Source organism: Chionomys nivalis, chromosome 16 (assembly GCF_950005125.1).
Source record: "Chionomys nivalis chromosome 16, mChiNiv1.1, whole genome shotgun sequence".
In the NCBI taxonomy this organism is placed as follows: Eukaryota; Metazoa; Chordata; class Mammalia; order Rodentia; family Cricetidae; genus Chionomys; species Chionomys nivalis.
The window spans coordinates 9,558,041-9,579,838 of record NC_080101.1 but is presented as its reverse complement, the minus strand read 5'-3'; the positions used below and the strand labels follow the sequence as shown (position 1 = coordinate 9,579,838).

Genomic DNA, 21,798 nt, shown 5'->3' with positions numbered 1-21,798 from the left:
GGTTTTCAGGCTAAGCCCCAATTTCTGTCTTTGGGTTTTTATTACTCATGCTATGGGATTCAACACTAACAGATGGGGAACCTAGACTTGAGAGTTAGTGAGAGAGAAATCCCACCCTCACCCTGGGACATTCTCGCATGGTAGATACCAGAATGAAAACGAACAGGGGTACTACAGTGCACACTGTCAGTCTGAGAGCTTGCCAATATTCAGTAGAGAGAATCTGTGGGTCCTAATATTGAAAATGACATCTGAATTGTATATCCCACGGGATCTAGGGAGCCGCTATGGGTTGTACTGCTGACTCATAGGTTTAAAATATGTAGCTCTACTCCCTAAGATAACATTAGGAAGTAGAGATTTGGGAGGCAATTCTATCCTGTTCACAGCATTGGTATCCTTATTAAAACAGGCACCGGAATAGCACGCTCATCTCTTCCCCAATCCCACAGTGTGAGGACCCAGCAAGAAAACAGCCATTAAAAATTAAAAAGATAGCCCTTGCCAGAGCCCGCAGGCCATCTTGGCTTTCCTGTTTCTATAACTATGAGACAGTAAGCATCAGTGATTTAAGCCTGCGTGTGTGGTGCTTTGTTGTGGCAGCTGGTAATACAGCCCGGGAGGAACTTGCTATAACAGCCCGAGTCTAGAGAAGACCAGTATCACCGTATCAAATGCCCCGTTCCTACACTGGGTCATCTGTAAATCAGTGGCGCTCAAATACCACTGAGGAAAGTGGAAGTGACCCAGCAGGGAACTGTTCCCAATCTTTCTCAGAGCAAAATCACAGAATGTGGTGACCACTGGCAGAGGTTCAAGGCTTGTGCCTTAAAAACCACACTACTTCCCTAAAGCTGAAAACTTCAGAACGGCAGTCCAACCTCAGTCTACCCTGGGGATGCCAGAGAGAAGTTCTGAGGTAAGGGGACAGTGTGTAGGTTTGGAAGATGGCAGAACCTGACGAAAAGGCAGGGCAGGAACCCCATAGATAGGACTGTCTTCTAAAACAGACCTTTCTGGACCATTCTGCCCAGTGTCGTGTGAACCTAAAATCCTTTCCTTACCACCTTTTGCCTAACTAGCTTCCAGAGAGCTTTTCAACTGCCCATGGATTCCTCATTGGCTCTATGTTTAGACAGAGGGGAGTGTAAAGTGTTTTCCATCCGACAACCCTCTCCCCAGATGCAATAATCCAAATCAGACCAAATCAAACTGAATTAGACAAAGCCCAGCTTTAATGCATGCCAGCACTCCCACAGCTCCCAGGTGGCCCTGAGAAACCACAGAGAGTGGGGTGGAAGGAGAACCAGAAAGACCACGTGTCCTGTCTCTGGGAATCAGCTTAAACAGCCTGTGGGAGTGGTCTTGACCCTCTCTGGGGAGGGGGACACCATTTGGAGGTGGAGTCTGGACTGTGGCAACTCCTAGGGGAGGGAGGGGACTTGGGGTGGAAGGTTCACCCAGAACTTTTTAGAATTGATGCCAAGGGGACGAGGGGGGGGGGAATGACACTTCCAACCAAATGTCCCAGACGCCTTGAATAAAGGGGTGTCAGGGGCTGGGGTACCACTTCCAACCAAACAATGAGCAGCAATACACTACTATAGCTCACATTGTAGTTGCTGGTAGCCTTCCTTTACTTCTTACTTCTCACTTTTCTGGGTCTAAACACTTTCCTACCAAAGACAAAGAAGGTGATACATTGCACAGCTGACCTGAAAAGTAAGATATAAGGGGGTATGCCTCCGAAACAACCAAAAGAGGTGATGCAAAGTCCCTGTACAGGATTGGCTCAACGCCCACACAACTCTGAAACCACTGACAACAGTTCTGCCTGCGGACACCAGCCTGACAGGGAAGACATCAGTGATCTTAGACCACGGTATGTGCTATTCTCGGGCAACTTCAATGTTTTCTGCTCATAACCCTTTTGTCTGCAGAATATTAACATGATTCAGGAAACAGGTAGATAAAATAGGTATACAAATCATTCTATTGATAACAAATCATAAACAAATTTAGTTTGAAGCAATTCTTTGTCATACATGTAAACATATGATCATAAAGCAGGCTGCCCACTTAATACAATTTGTATCTGGATGACTCTAAAAGCCCATGTGTTAAAAGGCTTATTGCTCCAGGCGGTGCTGATCAGAAATATGGAACAGGTAACAGGAAGGGACCTGAAACGAAGGCCCCTGCCCTTGTTCTCATTTGCCTCCTGACCTCACTGTTCCACTGCGTTCTTCAGCTATGATGTGCTGCCACAGCCCAAAGCAACAATGTCCAAATAGTCACAGGTTATAAATCTCCAAAACCGTGAGATCACGTGCATTGATTTATTTCTGTGGGAATGGGGTACTTGTCACTGAGCCCCTCTGGATGTCAGAGGATAATTTGTAGGAGCTGGTTCTATTGTTCCACTGTGTGGGTCCTGAGGATAAAACTCAGCTTCTCAGGATTAGCAGCAAATGATTTTATCCACTGCTGAGCTATCTCACCCACCTAAGTCTTTTTATTTTTTTGCTTATTTTTGCTTTTATCGTGGGTATTTATTATGATGATAGAGAACTCACTAACATAGAATTTAAGGTCAACAAAATATAAATTTAAAAGGAGAAGAAAAACTTTACCTAAAACCAGATAATTCAAATAAATTTATAACTATTAAATAAACGTCTATAATTTCAATTTCCCTCCCCCACAGGGAAAAATCTAGGCTTGAACACATTTTCCAATAAATTCTAGTTCCATATTTAAGGGAAAAATAATGAAAACATAATATAAGGTGATGGGAGAGATTTAGTGGTTAAGACAGCACACTCCTCTCGGGGACCTGGGATCTATCATTATCCGCTCTCAAGGTGACTCACAGCAGTCTGTACCTCCACTTCCACAGGATCGCACGCTCTTCATGCCTCCAGAGGCACACAGAGTACATACAGATGGATATATTCAGGCAAGTCACACACAGAGTACATACAGATGGATGTATTCAGGCAAATCACACACACACACACACACACACACACATAAGATAAAAATAATCTGTTAAAAAATTTGAACCAAAAACTACAACAAAAAAGAAAATATAACTTAATATTTTCTAGGGATTAAAAAAAACGAGAAGTTTTTTCCCCACATATCTAACAAAGCCAGAATAAACCTGGTATTAAAACTAAAACAAAATAAGAAAGCATAAAGGTGGGCTACTATTATTCATGAACATAAATTCAAAAGCGAACAGGATTGGTAAATTTGAATTGGAAGATCCAGTGACATCAGAAGAGGTTACACAACACCAATCTCCTAACCACAGTTAGAAACTCAGGACCAAAGAACAGCCATATGCAGAGGGGCATCTGGAGGAACAGAAGCCCAAGGGAAGGGAACGCACTGGGTAGATCTAACTCACTGGCGTCCCACGCAACAGCTCCCCTCACTCAGACTTGCACATGAGAAGGAGCCTGAGATAAAGCAGCATGCTTGGTGAGCTCGGGATTCAGATGTAGAGAGTCTGGGACTGACGGTGACTGGAACCTAAGAGAAATCCTAGGCAAACGAAGGGGTTCCAAATTCTGTAGGAAAAAAACGACTATTTCTCAAACCCTCAACTGTTCCCTAGCATCCAAACACCAGACAGAAACCAACAAAAGGTAGAGTGAGAGATTGGCATCTTTTCCCCTTTGGAGGCAGAGCTAGAATTCAATCCCTGAAATTTAGAGGTAGCTTTTCTTCTCCTGTGAAAACAAAAGCAAAACCCCAACATAACCCTTGTCCTGGATTACATTCTAAGGACAGTAATGTTTAATGTATGTCAGCTGATTTAATTCCGTATTTTTCCTACTATACAGTGTGTTTCTGCAGTTGTTGTTCCTTTCTCATTAGTATTTAGAAAATTCAAAGTTAATAAGGCATTATCAAGTCATTTATGGTGGTCTTTGTCATCCCTTTCTGCTCATTTAACATATCCTTTAGAGTTCAATTTGATCTCTCAATAACTGCCTGACCTATAGAATTGTGTGGCATACCTATAATATGTTTTATATTATAATAAGCAAAAACTGTTTCAATTTCTTAGAGACATATGCTGGAGCATGTACAGGAATACACATGGTGGCCATAACTTCTAGCAAATGTGTGATTACCTAATCAGCATTTTCTGAACTCAAAGTGCTGCCCATTGAAAATCTGAACAGGTATCAATAGTGTGGTGCACATATTTTAGTCTTCCAAATTCTACAAAACAGAACACATCTATTTGCCAGATTTCATTGCTTTGAGTACCCTTTGGGTTACTTCCCATAGGTAGTGGTATTTTGTTTAAAGAACAAGTAAAACATTTCCTTACAATTTCCTTGGCTTGTTGCCACATGATGAAAACATCTTTTATTTAAACCTTTGCTATTGACATGATTTTTTAATGAAATTCTGAGGCCTCCAGCATGTTTCCAATTAATAATTGATTAATTTATTCATTACCTTGTGCTAGAGGGCCTGGAAGAACTGTATGAAATCAAATGTGTGTTATATATATGGGATGATTCCTATTCCTGATAATTTCTTGTAATTAAATAAATAATAAAGTTTATTATGTATACTCTAGTATAAATTCAGCAGTTTCAATATGCAAAACAATTCTTTCTGCATATTGCAAAACATTAACTATGTTGAAAGTTTCCATAAAATCTATTAGTAGCATGAGAATAACATAATTCTGACTTTTGGACAAAATCATGAGAGCTTAGATCCACTTTAAATTTTCTGATTTGTAACCTGCCTTTCCTGGTTTATTTGCATCCCAGGTAGGGAGCCACGTGGCAGGTGAAAGACCAGAATGGATAGGTATGCCATGCAGAGTGAGGTTGGATATTTATTTAGTGGGTTATGGATGGGAAGGGGAAAGGGGAGAAGAGAGAAGAGCAGAGAGGGAGAGAGAGGGAAGAAGGGGGAGAGGAGAGGAGCCACAGAGACAGACAGCAAGGAGGTCAGACTGGAAGAGGAAGGAAGATCTCCCTGCCTCAGCAGTGGGGAGAGTGGGGGGGTTATCTTAAAGAAACAGGACAGACCATTACAGGTACAGGGAGAAATATGACTAGAAAGCAGTTAAGCTTTGGATCCACAGGATACACATGTGCAATCTGTAATTTGTCTTCTACCAAAGCCAATTCTCTGTCAGCTGCAGCTGATAATTTCCTAGGCCTATTTAAGCTCTTGTCACCATCTAAAGTTTTAATTTTAAATTAATCGGTTCATCATGTTTTATCTCAATAGTGAGTCATAGATAGGAAATGTCTCCTAGCAATCTTTGAAAGTCATTAAGAGTCTGCTATTGATCTCTCCTAATTTGTACCTTTTGTGATCTAAATTTTGTATACCTATTTTATAGACTAAATAATTAATAGAATCTCCTTTTTTTTCAGAAGCAGTTTGCGATCCCCAAGAAGACAAAATTTCCCTTATTTCTTCAAACATTCTTTCTAAAGTATCTACATTTGAATCATATAGCAAAATGTCAGAGGCTTGGGGGGAAAAAGTCTATCCGGGAGGTTCAGGAGCTCCCACGTTCAGCTCCTGCTTATGCCTTTGCCTGTGGCGTTTTTGTGAATTACTGCCTTTAAGTTGGGCACTAATATGTAGCAGGAATTCTAAGAGGCCTTAACAATAAAAGTCCAGAGTCAGATACAGGGTAAAATGCTGAGAGGCAGAGAGACAAAGGAGCCAAACCACTGTCACCTACTCAACTTCCTCCTGCTTTATCACTTCCTCTCTCTCTGCACAGCCATATCATTTCCTGTATGTCTGTACAGACCTCCAGACCTCTATGGTCAGCTAGTAGCTAGTTCCACCCTCTGATCGGCAGGTAAGCTTTACTTGTACAAACAAGATATCACCATACTTTGGTCCCCCATTCAAGCTACATGCAGTCACCCTTCTCCACACAAGTCCTATACATTCTTAAGACCTCGTCTTCTGACTGAGACCTGTTTGTCTCCTTCATGCTGCCTGGATACCTTGCATGGGAAGCTATCAACTCTACACCTTCTTCCTGATCAGCACACTGCTGAGAACACCGCCTGGAGCTACAGTTCAGGTGGGAAAAACCCTGAAATTTCTGCTGTTGGCCACAACGACTAATTCAAGACCCCTTCTTCTAGGCTTAACTGCTGCAGCCTACACCAGCACTGGGAAATTTGACCTCACCCATGAATAGCCTCAGTGACCTCCAGATGACTAATATCCAATATAAGTTAGGTGATACCATAAGGAACAGAACGAAAAAGCAGCAGTTTGGAGGAGAAAGAAGTGGGTTTGGGGTTGAGGCAGCACACTGTACAAACCTCTCAGTTTCACCTTTTTTAGCTGGTCAAATTTGCTGTTTTTTTAAAGACCACATCAAGGCAGCATACTGTAGGCTGGCACCCAGCCTGGTGCACACAGTTGGTACCAATGGAATATTCTCAATTCACATACAGGCCTCGCTTAATACTCTTTGCAAAGCTTATTACAAATTTATTTTGTTATCTATTTTCGTCTTTCTTTCCCTCACAAGCTTTCAGGTTACATAAAGGTCTGGACTTCTTTTTCTACCTTGGCAATCTTTGGGAGGTCTAAGTGCCTTGGATAAGACAGGAAAGGGTTAAATCAATCCTGGCTGGGGTGGTTTAAGAGTATCCATTTTCACTGCCAAAAGCTTTAATGCGTTTCTCTTCTTCAAAACGGATGCGGAGGGACGGATGTACCATCCGATCCTTGATAAGGGAAAACGAACGATTGGACCAAGACTTAAAAGGTGAAGATGCAACGTTCATCTGTTGAGTTGCGTGGACCTGCAAGTCAAGGCTGCACTCTGGGACGACCTATACAGTATCTCCCAGGGAGTCGCCGAGTGACTGCACACAAGGTGCAGAAGGTAAAAGGCTGGAGGGTCGTGAGGACCGGTGGGGAAAAGGAGCGAGGACCAACCTTACGCAACTCAACTCCGCCCACTCCCGAGAGGGTGGTCGCCGAGTGGCTCCGCCCCCTCCTGCGGTCGCTAAGTAACCAGCCCCGGAAGTCGCGAGTCCGGGGCGGGCGGGCGCGGAGAGCTGGTGGAAGATGGCGGAGGGAGGGCGCGCGGAGCCCGAGGAGCCGGAGAGGGGGTCCTCGAGGCCCCGGCCCCCGAGTGCGCGGGACCTACAGGTGCGGAGGCCGGGAGCGCGGCGGCGGGCGGGAGGCGCGGGACAGAACCACTGGGTACCTCGCCTGAGCCTTGCCCGGACCCTGTCAGAGGAGGAGAATGATGGCTGGGGTCTCTCAGGGAGGCGCGCGACGGGGTGGTGGGCGTGGAACCCAGGGCGCGCGGCGCACCGGGCAGCTGTGGGCAATGTCATTTTGCGGGGCGGTCTGGGTGCCTCCCGACTGATGTTACCTGCCTGCTGGAGAGTTCCTATGGCCATCGCTTGAAAAATAATTTAAAAATAACGCGTGTTGATTCGTTCTCTTGGATGCTCTTTGGGATTTAAAGACTTACACATTAAAGGCTGTTTTTCTTCTTCTTTTTTTTTTTTCCTTATCAAAAAGCTTGGCGTTTTTACAGGAGAGAGCTTAAAACAGTTCAGGCTGTGGTTGCAGCCCACTTGTAAGAGGTAGTCCATGAAACAATGTAACAGAAATAAAACTCGATAATGTTACTATGCCGACGTTAGTCAGCTGAACACTTGTCCACTAAATGCTACTTTATCAGATGCTAACACTAACTTGCTCATTTGGGGGCATTTTTCTGTCTCCTCGTGAGATCATTGATAACACTCAGCAATTAAACATGTGTAAGGGGTTATGGTTAAGAATAAATGAGCCTGAATTCTCCAACCTTGGCAGAGCACTTTTAGTAGCTGGTCTTCATCTTCAACCAAACACAACTGACTACTTGCTGTTATAACTTTGGGGAATTTGGAGATAAATAGACTATCAAATCCATAAGTAGTACAGGATACTGTGGTATGGTATTAAGTATTTTGAAAGACCACAGACTTGAAACAAGCTTGTAAGCTAGCCTTAATAGACCAAACCGATGTAAAGTTACAATGGTATTGATTGAGCATTGGTTCGCTAAAGGTGACCCTGAAACCACTTAACTAATTGTCTTAGTCAGTGTCACTATCGCAGAGATGAAACACCACCGCGACCTGAAAGCAACGTTGGGGGCGGGGGGGTGGGGGGAGGAGGGTTTATTTGACTTAGGCTCCCACATCACTGTTCATCCTCAAAAGGCAGTCAGGCTAGGAACTCAAGCAGGGCAGGGACCTGGAGATAAGCCTTGGAGGATGCTGCTTACCTGCTTGCTCCCTGTGGCTTGCCCAGCCTGCTTTCTTAGAGAACCCAGGACCCCCCAGTCCAGGGATGGCACTACCCACAATGCACTGGACCCTCCCCCATCAATCATTAAGGCCCCCCTCCTCCCTAATGACTCTAACTTTGTTAAGTAGGGATAGTAAAGGTGACAAAGAGACGCAAAGGAGACGTCTGCTGGGGGACAGTGAAGACAGGTACAGTTTAAAACTAAGACCTTGTAGTGATGGGTATTTGTGCCTGTGCTTTACGTACACTAATCTTTCAATTGATCTTGACAAAAATTTCGTTAGGCATTTAAAGGCGTAAAAACTAAACTCAACGATGTTCAGTGATCCATCAGACTTACACAGTAACTAGTGCCTTAGTTAAGGTTTGGATCCAGCTGAGAGAGAACAAGGGGTTGTGTGAACATGGGAAGGAGAAGGAAAGGGACAGATGATGGAATTATATTTTAATATCAAAAGAATTATGATCTATGTAAGAACTTTTAATTCAGTTCTTAAGAGGTCAGAGCCATTCATTAGCATTTCTAGGGAAATTGCCTTTTCAGAAATTCACGAGTTGCTGCATCATCTGTGAGAGACTGGAAGAAGGAGGAATAAAAACAGTTAGGAAATGGGGGGGAGAGCCTCTAGGTGCCCTGAGTGTGTATTTTAAATGTGTTTGGCCAAAGGTGCACAGAACCTATTGGCCAGGGGATGTACCTGAGTGTTAGGGTGCTTGTCTCATATGCATGAGGCTCTGCCTGGCTTCAGTTCCCAGCCTGGAAAAAAAAATAAGCACTGGATGATTTGGCCTCAGTTATTTATTCTTCTTTTCCTTCTGAGGAAAAAATACACAGAGATAGTTACCTGGTGGGGGAAAGGGCTTGTTTGATTGTAGAGTGAGTAGGGCCCAAAGATTATAATCACACGGATTGAATACCCACTAGGAACATTAAGGAAATTTCTTTTGTTCTGCCTGTTTTTTTGAGACAGGGTCTCTCTACACAGCCCTGACTATCCTGGAACTCACAGTGGACACCAGGCTGGCCTCAAACTCACGGACATCTTCCTGCTTCTGCCTCCCAAGTGCTAAGATAAAGGGGTGTGACACCATGCCTGAATGAAAAAAATTTAATTTGTTACTCAAAACAGCAGAAGGAGAGGGAGGAAAGAACTCTGTAATAATTACATTAACATTTTACATTCTAAATTTCAAGGACAAATATATTTTTACTTTATTTCGAAAGTAAGCAGCTATGTATCTGCAGTGTGTGATTTTGCAGTATTGCTTTATAAGTGGTTGAAACCTATATTTAATTCATTGTCTTATTTTTCAGCTTTCCCCTGAACTTGATGAAATTTATGTCTGATAGACTTTTAGGCGATACTTTTGAACTTGTTTCATGTTCCTGGATTTTGAAAACTACTAAGCAAAATTATATTGTGAGATTGATTTAGAGAAATTAACTATAGCATGAACTGTCTTCAGAAAGCCTTGAGAGCCTGGAGGAAAGTTACACAGGTCCAGAGGGGAAAACAGTGTCTTGCCAAACTCAGTTTTTGAAACTGTTGAATAGTTAATTAAAAGAATTATTGTAACAAATTTTCTCTGGCATAGGCAGTTTAATTAATTGAATACTATGAAACCTCACAAGTTAGTTTCTTTTGGAAAGGCAACATCTTTTGAGGCAACAGCCTTCATTTTTTAGTGGGAAATTGTTAATGCCCAGTTCCAAACTAATGGGTGTTCCTCAGCTGTCTACAAGTGTATTTCCATCGCTAGCTGGATAACAAGCCTGTTGTTGTGTGTAGTTGGCCTTGGCAGGACTGTACGAAGAGGAAGTGAAATGCAAGTCTTCCAGGCCTGCCAGATCTGCAGCTCCCGTCTTTAAGAGCCCACGGACACTGCCACAACGGTGAGTGTTGCTTCCCGACAGCTACCTGTAGTAGCTTAGCGCACTGAGCCGATTTTAAGTCACTTTGAGGATTTTCTAAGTTAATTTTTTAAAAATAAATATGGAGGTACTATTCTAAAATTTTTATAGTCAGTGAAAAAAGCTTCTGAAGAAATCCCGTGGTGCCTGCTGTTATCCTAAGCCCCACATGGATTCTGTCTTGAATCCTGGAGCTCTAATATTTTTGTCCTGATGCTCATTGAGCTCGATGGCATGTCCAGACTCTCCTCTCAACAGCACTCATGTGCAGCCTTGTCCGCTGAGGGCCAGCAGGGCTCTCACCACCACCCACGGGGGCTCTGCAAGTCCCTGGTCCCCACTGACGAATCTGTCAGTTGTGAAGTCTCTGTGTGTGCTTCTGTACTGCGATGCCTTGTCTGACATGATTTCCTCGGATGCATTTGTTGTTTTTACAATCTCTGGATGACAGAAAGAACAGACTAGAGGCTTAGAAGATAAGAATCACATTTATTATAGTGTGAATATTTTTATTGGTTTTTTTAGTATTACATTAGAGAGCAAGCTTGAATTTTCTTATTACCTCTCATTCTCAAAAAGTATAATTTCATCAGAAGTAGAAAAATTCACTGGACACTATGTTTTTTCACTTCACATATTTTTTTGAAGGGGAGACAAAAATGATACATCTTCCTGTACTTGAATGATAAGAAAAGTCCTTATTCTTTCTCCTGTGTTTTCCTTTACAAATGTTGAGGCCCATAGAAAGTGTGAAGGTTAGTCAGGTGAATGAAGACTGAGCCTTTCCCTTTCTTCACCTGGGTTAATGTGTACTCATATAGCCCTGCTCTCACTCACACATGCACTCACTCCCTTTTCACGCAGCTATCTGAAAGCAAACGACAGCATTCTTGACACCTGCTTCTAGACGTTTCATTGTGTACCCCTAAGAAGAACGTATAGAATCCAAATAAAGTGTAGCTTACAAATTAACAGTGGCACCATGATGTCTGCAGCCACTTTGGGGATTTGGGGACCCAGCTAGAGACTACTCATTGCATTTGACTTTCCTGTGTTGAGTTTTAAATGTAGAAATGTGCTCTCTCGCGCTCTCTCTCTCTCTCTCTTTCTCTCTCTCTCTCTCTCTCTCTCTCTCTACCTGTATTTAGCTCACCTCCATATTTTAAAATTTATTACATTCACTGTTTTAAAAAGTATACACCAGATGTCTCAAAATATCCTACATTCTAGATCCCTGTTTCCTCATAATTAGATTCTTGTTAAACATTTTTGTCAAGAGTATAGATAAGTGATACTGTCTGCTTTTTATTATATCACATCAGGAGCCATATAGTTACAAGTTTCCCCACTCTTGGTGATATGCTCAGTTGGTTAAGGAGCTGACCACCACACCACTCCATTGTCAGGTACAGTCTGTCCTTATAATCAGCAGGTTGGTATCTCGGCCTGGTTTGAATATACTATCCTTTGACTTAGCTCTTATTGTTAGATATATGAGTATATATAGATGTGTGTAATATTTTAATTACCTCCTTAATGTATATATCCCCCTCCTATTTTTAAAGTATTTAATGTGATTCTACCTAAGTTTTCCTCACTCAGTAGTTCATTGTTCAGCCTTAGATTCCCTAACTTGAGCGCATGAGAACTTAACTTTGCTCTTAGTGCAGTAAACCTGATTTGAGTTTTTGTAAGACTGACATGTAGATATTTTCCTTGCGTTTCATGAGCTGTGATCATGAGCTAAGGTTGTCCTAGGCTGCCAAGAGGTGCAGGCCATTTTGAGCAACCTGAAAATACTAAGATCTGTGGATGTGACTCAATGGTAGAGTTTTGCCTAGCATGTGCAAGGCCTTGGGTTCAATCCCTAGAACTCTTTCTTTCCCCCCATTGGATGCATTTACTTATGCAATCAGAAAAGAATTTGTTGTTAGTTTGATTTGGTAGTGCTCTTTGTTCATTTGGGGGTGTCATGGACTAAACTCGATATGGCACACACATTAACCATGTACTCCTACCGCTGAGCTGTACCCTCCAACCAGTAATGCTGACCTCAAGAACCGTTTACCACTCAAAAGGATAAATTTCTTTAAATTTTCAGAGGCTGTTTAATCAATTCAGGTACATGCGCACAGAGATCATCGGCAGTCTTTTCTGCGCATGATACCGGTAGTTTTCACTTCATGCAGCAGTTCACAGCTCCCTGCTTCACCTTCAGTGAGAACGTTTGCCCTGCTCACTGTCTGTCCTCCTAGGGCGGTGTTAGAAATCAAAGTGATTGTACGCTCCCTGTCACTTCTTGTGGTTTTCAGGGTATCATATGCAGCCTAGTCAGGCCTGGAACTCACTGTTAGTCATGCTACCCACAATCCCCCTGCCTCAGCCTCCCAAGGCTGAGATTTCCAGAGATTGCTAGCACCACCACACCTGGCCCCCTGGCTTTTTAAGCCAGCTGCACTGGTTAGTTTCTGTCAGCTTGACACAAGCTAGAGTCTCCTGGGAAGAGCACTCCCCGGTGAGAGATTGCCTCTGTCTGACTGGTCTACAGGCATGACTGTGGGCAGGTGGTCCTAGGTATAAGAACGTATGTTGAGCAAAGCGTGGAGAGCAATCTAGTGAGTAGCATTTCTCCATGTCTCTGCTTCGGTTTCCACCTCTAGGCTCCTGCCATCGCTCCCCTCAGTAATGATAACCTGTATGATGTAATAAACCCTTCCATCACCCAATTTGCTCTTGGTCAGTAGAAGCTAAATATAACACGAATATAGTTTCATTATCAAAAATATTAGACATAATGTGGTCTATGCCTTTAGCTTATAGGAAGTGTGTAATCTTTAGACCAACTTTCAGGGCAGTTTGACAGCTTTAACAAATTCGCTCATGCAAGGCTGTATGCCAGCAGCAGAACTTAGGACGCGTCCTCTCCAGGTCATCACTTACGTAGCATTGTCTTGAGAATTAAATGAGATGGACGCTGTGATATGCCTAGCTTGGACCTTTAACAGTTACTAAAATCCAAGTGAGCCCCAGGGGTCGGGGGCAGAGAGGCGTAGAAGGAAACGTGAAGAAAGGACAGGAGAGGACAGAAGGAGAGGCTGCGGAACATTACAGATTAGTGGAAGTGCAGCCAGGGTGACCCTCACGGGTATGTGACCTTTCTGTCACACAAGTCTACACTTAGGAAGGCCCTGTTGTGAGTTAAGCGCTTGACTCCCTAGTGTATTTTGAGTGAGGCGACTTAGATGTTCATTTGCAGTTGGCTCCATTATTCTGCCACATTCATTCAAGTCACTGAAATGCTTGTGTGCAAAAAGTTCATTCAGTGAAAAGGAGCTGGAGTGCAAGAGCTCAGCCCCCATGTGTATTGGGGTAGGGGTCTCTTCATTAACCACCTCTAGCCTGTTTTCTCATCTGGAAAATGGGGATCACTTAGTTATAAGAATTGTTTGAAAATATATTTGCCCTTTGATAATATTAACTGTTAATCTTTTGGGGGAAATAGAAAAAAGCATATTTTTTTTAGAAAAATCAATGTCAAGTTAAAACAATGGAAGAAGAAGAGGCAGCCCAATTTGGGTACCCTAAGGGAAAAGACAACAGTAGGTGGTTACACTGGAATGAGGGAGAGGATGGAATTGCACTAGTGTTTTCTAAAACTTGGTTATAGAAACTTACTGGCACAGAATACAGGGCACGAGTAGGAAAGAGAGTTTGGGGAGCTGTGGTTGATCTGTGCTTGCTGACGAGAGGCTTGCATCATGGAACTTGGTTGGCCTTAGAACTGGTGGACTTCATTCATGCAGGATTACTCAGTAGGCGCTTTATTTTTTAAGGTCTTTACAAAGTTTAAATGTCAATAAGGGCCAGGCGTGGTGTCATATGGCTTTACTCCCGACACTGGGCAGGTAGGGGCTGAAGGTCAACGTTAGCTGTGTACAAGTTCAAAGCCAGCCTCGTGTACAGAGGCTGTCTCACTCCTGCCCCAGGCAACCGGCCAAAGAGAGAGCTAGGCATGATCGTGTATGCTTGCAATACCAGCACTTGTGTGGCTCAGGCAGGAGGACCACAGCTTGTGCTGCATGGCAAGAGAATGGAAGAAAAGATGTTTTCAAAGGGAGGTAAAATATTACCTTTGAGTCATTTATCGGAAGTTGCAATGGGAGTGGATAAATACTTTTTTGATCAAATGAGTTTCAAATAAGAGGAGAACAGAAGGCAAGGGCATCAACATCTTATTGTGGAAAAGGGAAGAAAAGAAATTTAGTAAAACCAAAGCATGGTTGGAACCCCATGAAACTGCACAGTGGGGCAAATGGTGCCTCTCAAGAAAGTCATGGAAAGACGAAGTTCCCATGTGAAGTGAGAAAATGAAAGTGGACAGTGTTGTCACTGCTCCAGTTGTGGTACCCTTGGTCCTCTGTCTCCACAGAGAACGACTAGAGAATTCATGGAGCACCCTTCGAGCTTAGGACACAAAGTACTCGATATGAAGACTTTTTCCAAAGCTGCAGAGGCCTAAGAGTCTGACCAGTGAGTCAAAACTGGGACACTGAATCTCCCACCCTTGGAGACGGCTGTTTGGCTCCGACAAAGATGCCACTGCAGAGCAACGAGGAGAGGGCATTTCATATTGTCTAAGGGAAGAAATTAGCATTGGCCTCTCTTTCCCTTATGCAACACACAGTCAGTTCCAGACGGCTTGCAGCTCTGACTATAAATATCAGTGAGGCTGCATGATCTCAGGGAAGGCCATAACCACTAAATCTTTTCCTGTGACCAGTTTTCCCAGGCCTTTGTCACAAGGCAAAGAGGCAGGGTCATTCACTCTGCCAGCTTGTTGACATGAGACAGGGAGGAAAGAAGCTATACTTGGGGACAAACATGGCAGGAAGCTGTGCTGGCTTTGTTTGTCACAGTTCCTGAGGCCGTGTGCTATGTGGTCCCTCACTTATTTCAGAGACAGGCAGACTTTCTTTGTGTGTGCTGTACCCACCCCCACACCACAGGTATGCAGTGCCAGCCTGGGAAGACTCTGTGGGTTCTAGTGGACTCAGTGGCACTGATGGGGTGGTGCCCCTCCCCACAGCAGTAGTGGGGTTCTGCTGGTGTACACACCTATGTCCAACTGCCGCTTCCTCTGTAACTTGATTGCCAGTTTAGGAGAAAACCTTGAAGGGAGCCTCTGTTCCCTGTACAGGGCTGTTGTGGTTTCCGCCGTTGCTCTGTGAGTTAGTGGGAACTGGAGTAGAAGTGGGGAAATAAAAAGTGAACTCTGTCACCTTATACTGGAAGTTTCTATGTGTTACTTCATTGTTAAATTTTCTTATCTCCTTGAGAAAGATTAGGATAATCTTAGGTGAATGAAAATGTGTGTTTTGTAGCCTTTCTGAAATTAGAGTCAGGGCAAATCTTAGTTAGTACAAAGGGAATGTATGAAGTTATTTACACCGGGAATTGTAACGCACTAGGTCTTTCTGAAGAATAAACCTTTGTGTAGCCATGTGGGGCAAGAATAGCCTCCACCTGTTGCCAGTGCCCCCCCAACAGGAGAAGAATCTTTAAGCAGTCAACCAGGGTCAAGGTGGGAAACCAGGACCCCAGTCACTGTGCTGGTGCTGAAATGTCAGGCTCCACAAACCCAGAAGGGATACAGACTCTCCCTGTTTTCTGTTTGCCCTGTTCCGTTGTACAGTTAGATATCCTGAAGAGCTCAATGTACTGCTTTATAAAGAAAAGTTATTTCCTGTGGCTGTGTAGCTTCTTATTTTAGAGTGGTTTGTGTCTGTTCTGAGTTTTTATTCATGAGCTGTGATTTTTAAAGGCTTTATTCAGGTGACCAGGAGTGTGGTGGAGTACATATAGCTCAGCCTCCACCTGGGAACATTGTGAATGACCTTTTCAGAGAGGCAAGGGAGCATGGGGCTGTCCCTCTAAGTGAAGCCACAAGATCTTCAAGTGACGACAAAGCTAAGGTCAGTGCTGTCTGTGACTGTCCTGTTTCTGGGAAGGTGTGAGGTACTTGGTCATGTGTCATGGTGATGCTTTTCTGATCTTTCTGGCCCCATGGTTGAGAATGACTCCTCCATGAAACTTCAGTGTTAGGCTTTATTTGGCAGCAGCTGGGAAACTTCCTCCTGTTAAGCCTTGAAGTCATTTTAACATTTCCACATTCTCCAATTCTGTAAGCAAAGTATGGAATTGATTTCATATGTGGAACAAAGTAAGGTTGTAATCTAAAGCACATTTGTCATGCAAATGGTAATTAAAAGAATAGCCATTTCTGCCCACAGTATCCTCCCTGAGGACTATGTGTTCAGTACAGCAATATCAAAAGTGTGATCATAGCCTACTTGATACAGGTAAGATCAAATTGTGACTATAGCTAACTTCCGGTAGCTAACAAAACAGCTTAAGATGGAGGTCATCCCAGGAAACGACACATGGACGCAGTGCAGAAATCAACAGGTCATGGTGAAACTCAGCCACAACAGATACATCTGCATCCCGGCTCCTGCTTTTGTGGCTCAGGGAATATTGTGGAAGAGGGGGCAGGGAGGTTGTAAGAGCCAGAATACCAGGAAGTCAGCTGTAAAAGTCCCCTAGAAGTGGCTGCATAACCAAGACTGGAACAATGGCAGTTTCAAGGGAGGGGGAGATCGCATGTGGTCACACCCCTAAGAACTACAGGCAACCCTTGACTGCTGGGAGAAGGAGGATTACCCTCTCCCAGGGATGACACCTTGTTGGTTATCCAATGCAGAGTGGTCAGCCTAGAAACTATATACACACCACCAATAAAAACATGTATTTACATACATGTATTATGTAACAATAATGAGATATGTATTTACATACATGTATGTATGTAACAATAAGAAAAAAGAGGCTCTCAACTTGGAGGGGGGATGTGGGAGGGGCTAGAAGGGAGAAAACGATGTAATTTCTATTTCAGTTAAAACAAAAAAATTTTAAAGCCTATAAAATACACACAAAATTCTTTAACAATTTGTAACATTTATTTTGTTTGTGTAGTCGTGTACACACAAATCCACAACCCACATGTGGAGGTCAGAGGACACTTTGCAGGAGTCTGTTCTCCTTCTACCGTGTGGCTTCTGGGGATCAAACTAAGTTATTTCACATTTCGAGTTACTAATGTTTATACGAAAAGACATTTAACTTCTCACATACACTTGCTTGTAACTTAAGGGCTTCATTCCAATGTATTTTCCTAGTCACTATGAATCTGACCAATAATTTCTTGTCTAGTTTTGAAATATCAAGTATCCAAATAACATTCTGACTGTAAGCCATAGTGAATTCTTAACCCACTTATCCTGTGTTCAGTCATTTACAGGTGGAGGATACAGATTGGGCAGTTCCTTCTGTAAGCGGTCAGAGTATATCTATGGAGAAAATCAGCTGCAAGATGTAGGTACAGTCATCAAAATGTTAAGCATTCACCTAGTTGATCCTGTTTTTTCTCCTTCTTGAATTAATAGTTGGCACTATAAATACAGATATCTCTTACTAGTTTTTGAAGCAGGAGTTAAAGAACCTGTGTGCTTTTATTAGCAATATTTCTACTGCTACATTGGAATGTATAACTTTTTTGTTTGTTTCTTTTGTTTTGTTTTGTTTTTGAGACAGGGTTTCTCTGTGTAGCTCTGGATGTCCTGGAACTCACTCTGTAGACCACACTGACCTCAAACTCGAGATCCACCTGCCTCTGCCTCTTGAATGCTGGGATTAAAGACGTGCACCACCACCGCCAGGCAGAATATATAATTCTTACAATTTCTTCTTAGAAATTGTATGCATTTATAATACAGCATGAATTAAATTATAAAAACATTTGAAATCATTATTTCTGTTGCCTTTGAAAATATTAAAATTATAAATTTATTTTAGACATTAACAGTTTCTTGGAAGGATTCCCTTGCCCCTTGGCTTGAATTGTAAGTGGTGGAATTAAAGATATTTGGGGCTCGAAGAGGGGTCCGAGTCACAGGTGCCACGTGGAGTCTGTCTTCCTGCTGCTGTGCTCCCTCGTGAACTCTGAGTGATTGCTCAGCAGCCAGGTGCCACCCGGGAGACTTTGATGTTTGCAGCTATTATCAGAGTTCTAAGCTAAAAATAAACCTACTAAGTAAACACATGGTGGACACACATGTTTAGCCTTGACTAAAACAAATACCTCTGTATTTTAAGATAAATTAATCAGATAGTAAGTTAGGAGATATAACATTGAAATCTAATATTGTTTGGAGATAAATTCTTTTTCTTTTCCCGTCTCCAAAAGGTTCAGATTTTACTGAAGCTGTGGAGCAATGGTTTCAGTTTAGATGATGGAGAATTGAGACCTTACAGTGACCCAACAAATGCTCAGTTTTTGGAATCTGTTAAGAGAGGGTAAGATGAATTATTCTTGTTCTCTTTATTATGTGGAATGGAACTGTTTTGAGTATGTGCATGCATGTTCCTGTGACTGCATATGCATGTATACACATGGATGTGGAGGTCGTAGGTCGGTCTCAGTGGTATTCTTTCCCTTGCCTAGAACTCCCCAGGTAGCTCAGGTGGCATGCTTGTGTGGCAGTTATCTGACCAAGTAGCTCCTCTTCCCAGGCCCTGTTTCTTTTTTTACTATTCTGTATACACTACTAGCTTTCAAGAATTAGTTATTGTGACGTATTACATAAGTGACTTTGGGGAGATGGATCTTTGTAGAGAAAGGACATTGGGTGATTGTACCTCTTTTAAATATGATGACATTATGGGCTTTGCTCCAAGAAGAAATGCCTTAATGAATTGAATAGCATCTATCTACCTATCCGTTCAGTCTCTGTCCTGCTTACTCTTGGCAAAGTGCCATGACAAAACACCAAGACCAAGGCAACTTATAAAAGAAAGCATTTAATGGTGGTATACAGTCTCGGGGTGAGTCCGTGATCATGAGGACTGAAAGCATGGCTGTGGGCAGGCCTGCGTAGCCCTCAAACAGTAGCTGAGAACTTAACATCTGGGAATGGCGTGAGCTTTAAACCTCTGAGCCCATCTCCAGTGACACATCTCCTCCAAAGCCACACACTCTGATCCTCCCCAAAAGTCCTACCAACCAGGGACTGAGTTTTCAAACGTGAATCCTTCGGCTTTGTTGACTGCAGCATACTTCTCTCTCGTGGGCGCATTCCTCTCTGTCTGCAGCTCTCTTTGGCAAATATCCCACACCATATCATCAAGAACAGTAATGAGCAAAGTCTCCTTTCTGAGAATATCTGTTAGAGGTTCTGACTAGCTGAGATCCATTAACTCTTTCTTGAAAGATTTAGTAACACTGTCTTTGTTGTCCTATAAGAACAACTGTTTGGTAGTATAAAATCTGCTTATACACATCATTTCTCCAAAAGTTGATGTATTTTACCTTATGTATACTAAATACAGGAAAGTAATTTTTATAAGTAAAAAATGCCTATCAGTGATATTTACATTATTTCTTTAATATAAGTTTATATTTCAAATTATATATTCCTAATTTGTACACTTTCTATGCAAATGTAACATAAAATTACCATAGATGAAGTATGTGGCATTGTCAGCCTAATTACTATAAATCACATTTCATTCAAGGAATTAATATGGGAGGTACATTCTTGGAAATGCAAGGGATCTTCAGAAATAAAAATATAAAATCCTCCAAAAATGCTTAGTTGATTTTTGGTTACTTGTATGCTAGAAGTAGGCCAAGACATCTTGAAGAAGAGAGTTGTTCCCCATGTCAGTTCTGCACGCTCTGACTCTGTGTTAACTGTGATGCTGTCCTCGGGGTGGACCAGTCTCCTGTAGCCATGCAGTCCACAGTCTCTGAACGCTCTAACTCTGTGTTAACTGTGATACTGTCCTCAGGGTAGACCAGTCGTCTCCTGTAGCCATGCAGTCCCTTGACACTGAAGCATCTGCTGCTCACCAGTTACCTGATAATAAGAGATACCTTTATCAGTATCTGACTGCCTCCAGGATGGAGTTCAAAGCAAATGGTTGTAGCCAGGGACGGTGATTCTGTGTATCGATGGCAAGTCCTTGTGTAGATAAAGACCTCTTTGCAGTGCAGAGATATGAAGAATGACCCTTCCTCACTGTTGGTGGAACTGTAAACCTGTATGGCCTCCAAGGAAATCTGTATGGAAGGTTCTCCAAAGACAGAAATCTGCCTACCATTTGACATTTAGGATTCCTGAATAATTTCCTAAAGAACTCTAAAGCAACATACCATGGAGTTACTTACATCTGTGTGTATAAAGCACTGTTCACAATAGCTCAGGGACTGAACCAGCCTAGATATTCATCAACTGATGAATGGGTTAAGAAAACATAAAGATACATAATACATTTCTATGAATTGGAAATAATGTTAGGCAATACCAGCCAGGCTCAAATACCATGTGTTTTCTCTAATATACATCATCTAGATTTAATATATGCATAGATATATAAATGCATGTATCTATATATGAGTACATAGATCATGAATAGAAAGGGGATCATGAGAAGGGAAGAAGAGATCATAAAGTAGATAAAAAAGAGATTGATCAGTACATGTGGGAAGGAAGTAGAAGGGAGACAGCCTGTTTTCAGTAAAGAAGTGAAGGGCATAGAACAACAGTAAGAACAAACTACAGTGGCGTGTGTATGCAGATGCCATAATGAAATCTGTTACTTTCTGTACTAACCTAAAGCATTTTTTTTTATTATTCTTCTCTTACATATTACACCCAAACCACAGTTTTTCCTCCCTTTCCTTCCCCCAGTCTCCTCTCCTCATCTCCCCTCTGCCCCAAATCCACATCCCCACAATCTCTCCTTAGAAAAAAGCAGGTCCATGGGACATCAACCAAACATGGCGTAATATGCTACCATAAGACCAGGCACTTACCATAGCATCAAGGCTGGGCAGGGCAACCCAGCAGGAGGAAAAGGGTCCCAAGAGCAGGTGAAACAGTCAGCTCCTGCCCCTGTCCCCTGTTAGGAGTCTCACAAGGATACCAAGCTTCTCAGCCATAGTACATATGCAGGGGACCTAGACCAGACCCCTACAGGCTCCCTGATCTCAGTGAGACACCATGAGTACTGGTTATACTGGTCACTTGATTCTGTGGGCCATGTTCTTTTGGTGTCCCTGACCCTTCTGGTTCCTCCTATCCTTCCTTCCCCTCCTCCAAAGGACTCCCCAAACTATGACTAATTTTGGCTGTGGGTCTTTGCATCTGCCTCCATTTGGTTGCTAGGTGATGCCCCTCTGGTTTGTTTGATGACAGTTGTGCTGGCTCTGGTCCTAGAACACTCTGCAGGCAGGACAAGCTCTAGGCTAGAAGTTTGGTGACTGGGTTGGTGTCCCAATCCCTCCACTTGAGGCCTTACCTGGTAACAGAAGATGGCCAGTTCAAGCTCCAGGTCCCCCATTACTAGGGTTACTCTCGTGGATTGCATGGAATTTCCATTTCACTAGGTTTCCACCTTATTCCCAAAATGTTCCCTAATTCCAGTCA

General features: G+C 42.8%; 1 protein-coding gene across 2 annotated transcripts in view; it reads left to right on the top strand.

Annotated features, from left to right (window-relative positions):
- The first annotated feature begins 6,680 nt into the window (after positions 1-6,680).
- The window catches only part of Ubxn2b (UBX domain protein 2B), a 30,381-nt gene continuing 15,263 nt past the window's right edge, over positions 6,681-21,798 (top strand). Inside the window, exons 1-5 of one of the 2 annotated variants that reach the window (XM_057791126.1) lie at positions 6,681-6,913; positions 10,131-10,234; positions 16,074-16,224; positions 17,600-17,683; positions 18,555-18,664. In XM_057791126.1, the coding sequence (XP_057647109.1) occupies positions 6,800-6,913; positions 10,131-10,234; positions 16,074-16,224; positions 17,600-17,683; positions 18,555-18,664 (563 nt within the window). In that variant the 5' untranslated portion in view covers positions 6,681-6,799. Of the gene's footprint in view, positions 6,914-7,056; positions 7,183-10,130; positions 10,235-16,073; positions 16,225-17,599; positions 17,684-18,554; positions 18,665-21,798 lie in introns of those variants that run through there. The other variant, XM_057791127.1, reaches the window with a different exon arrangement.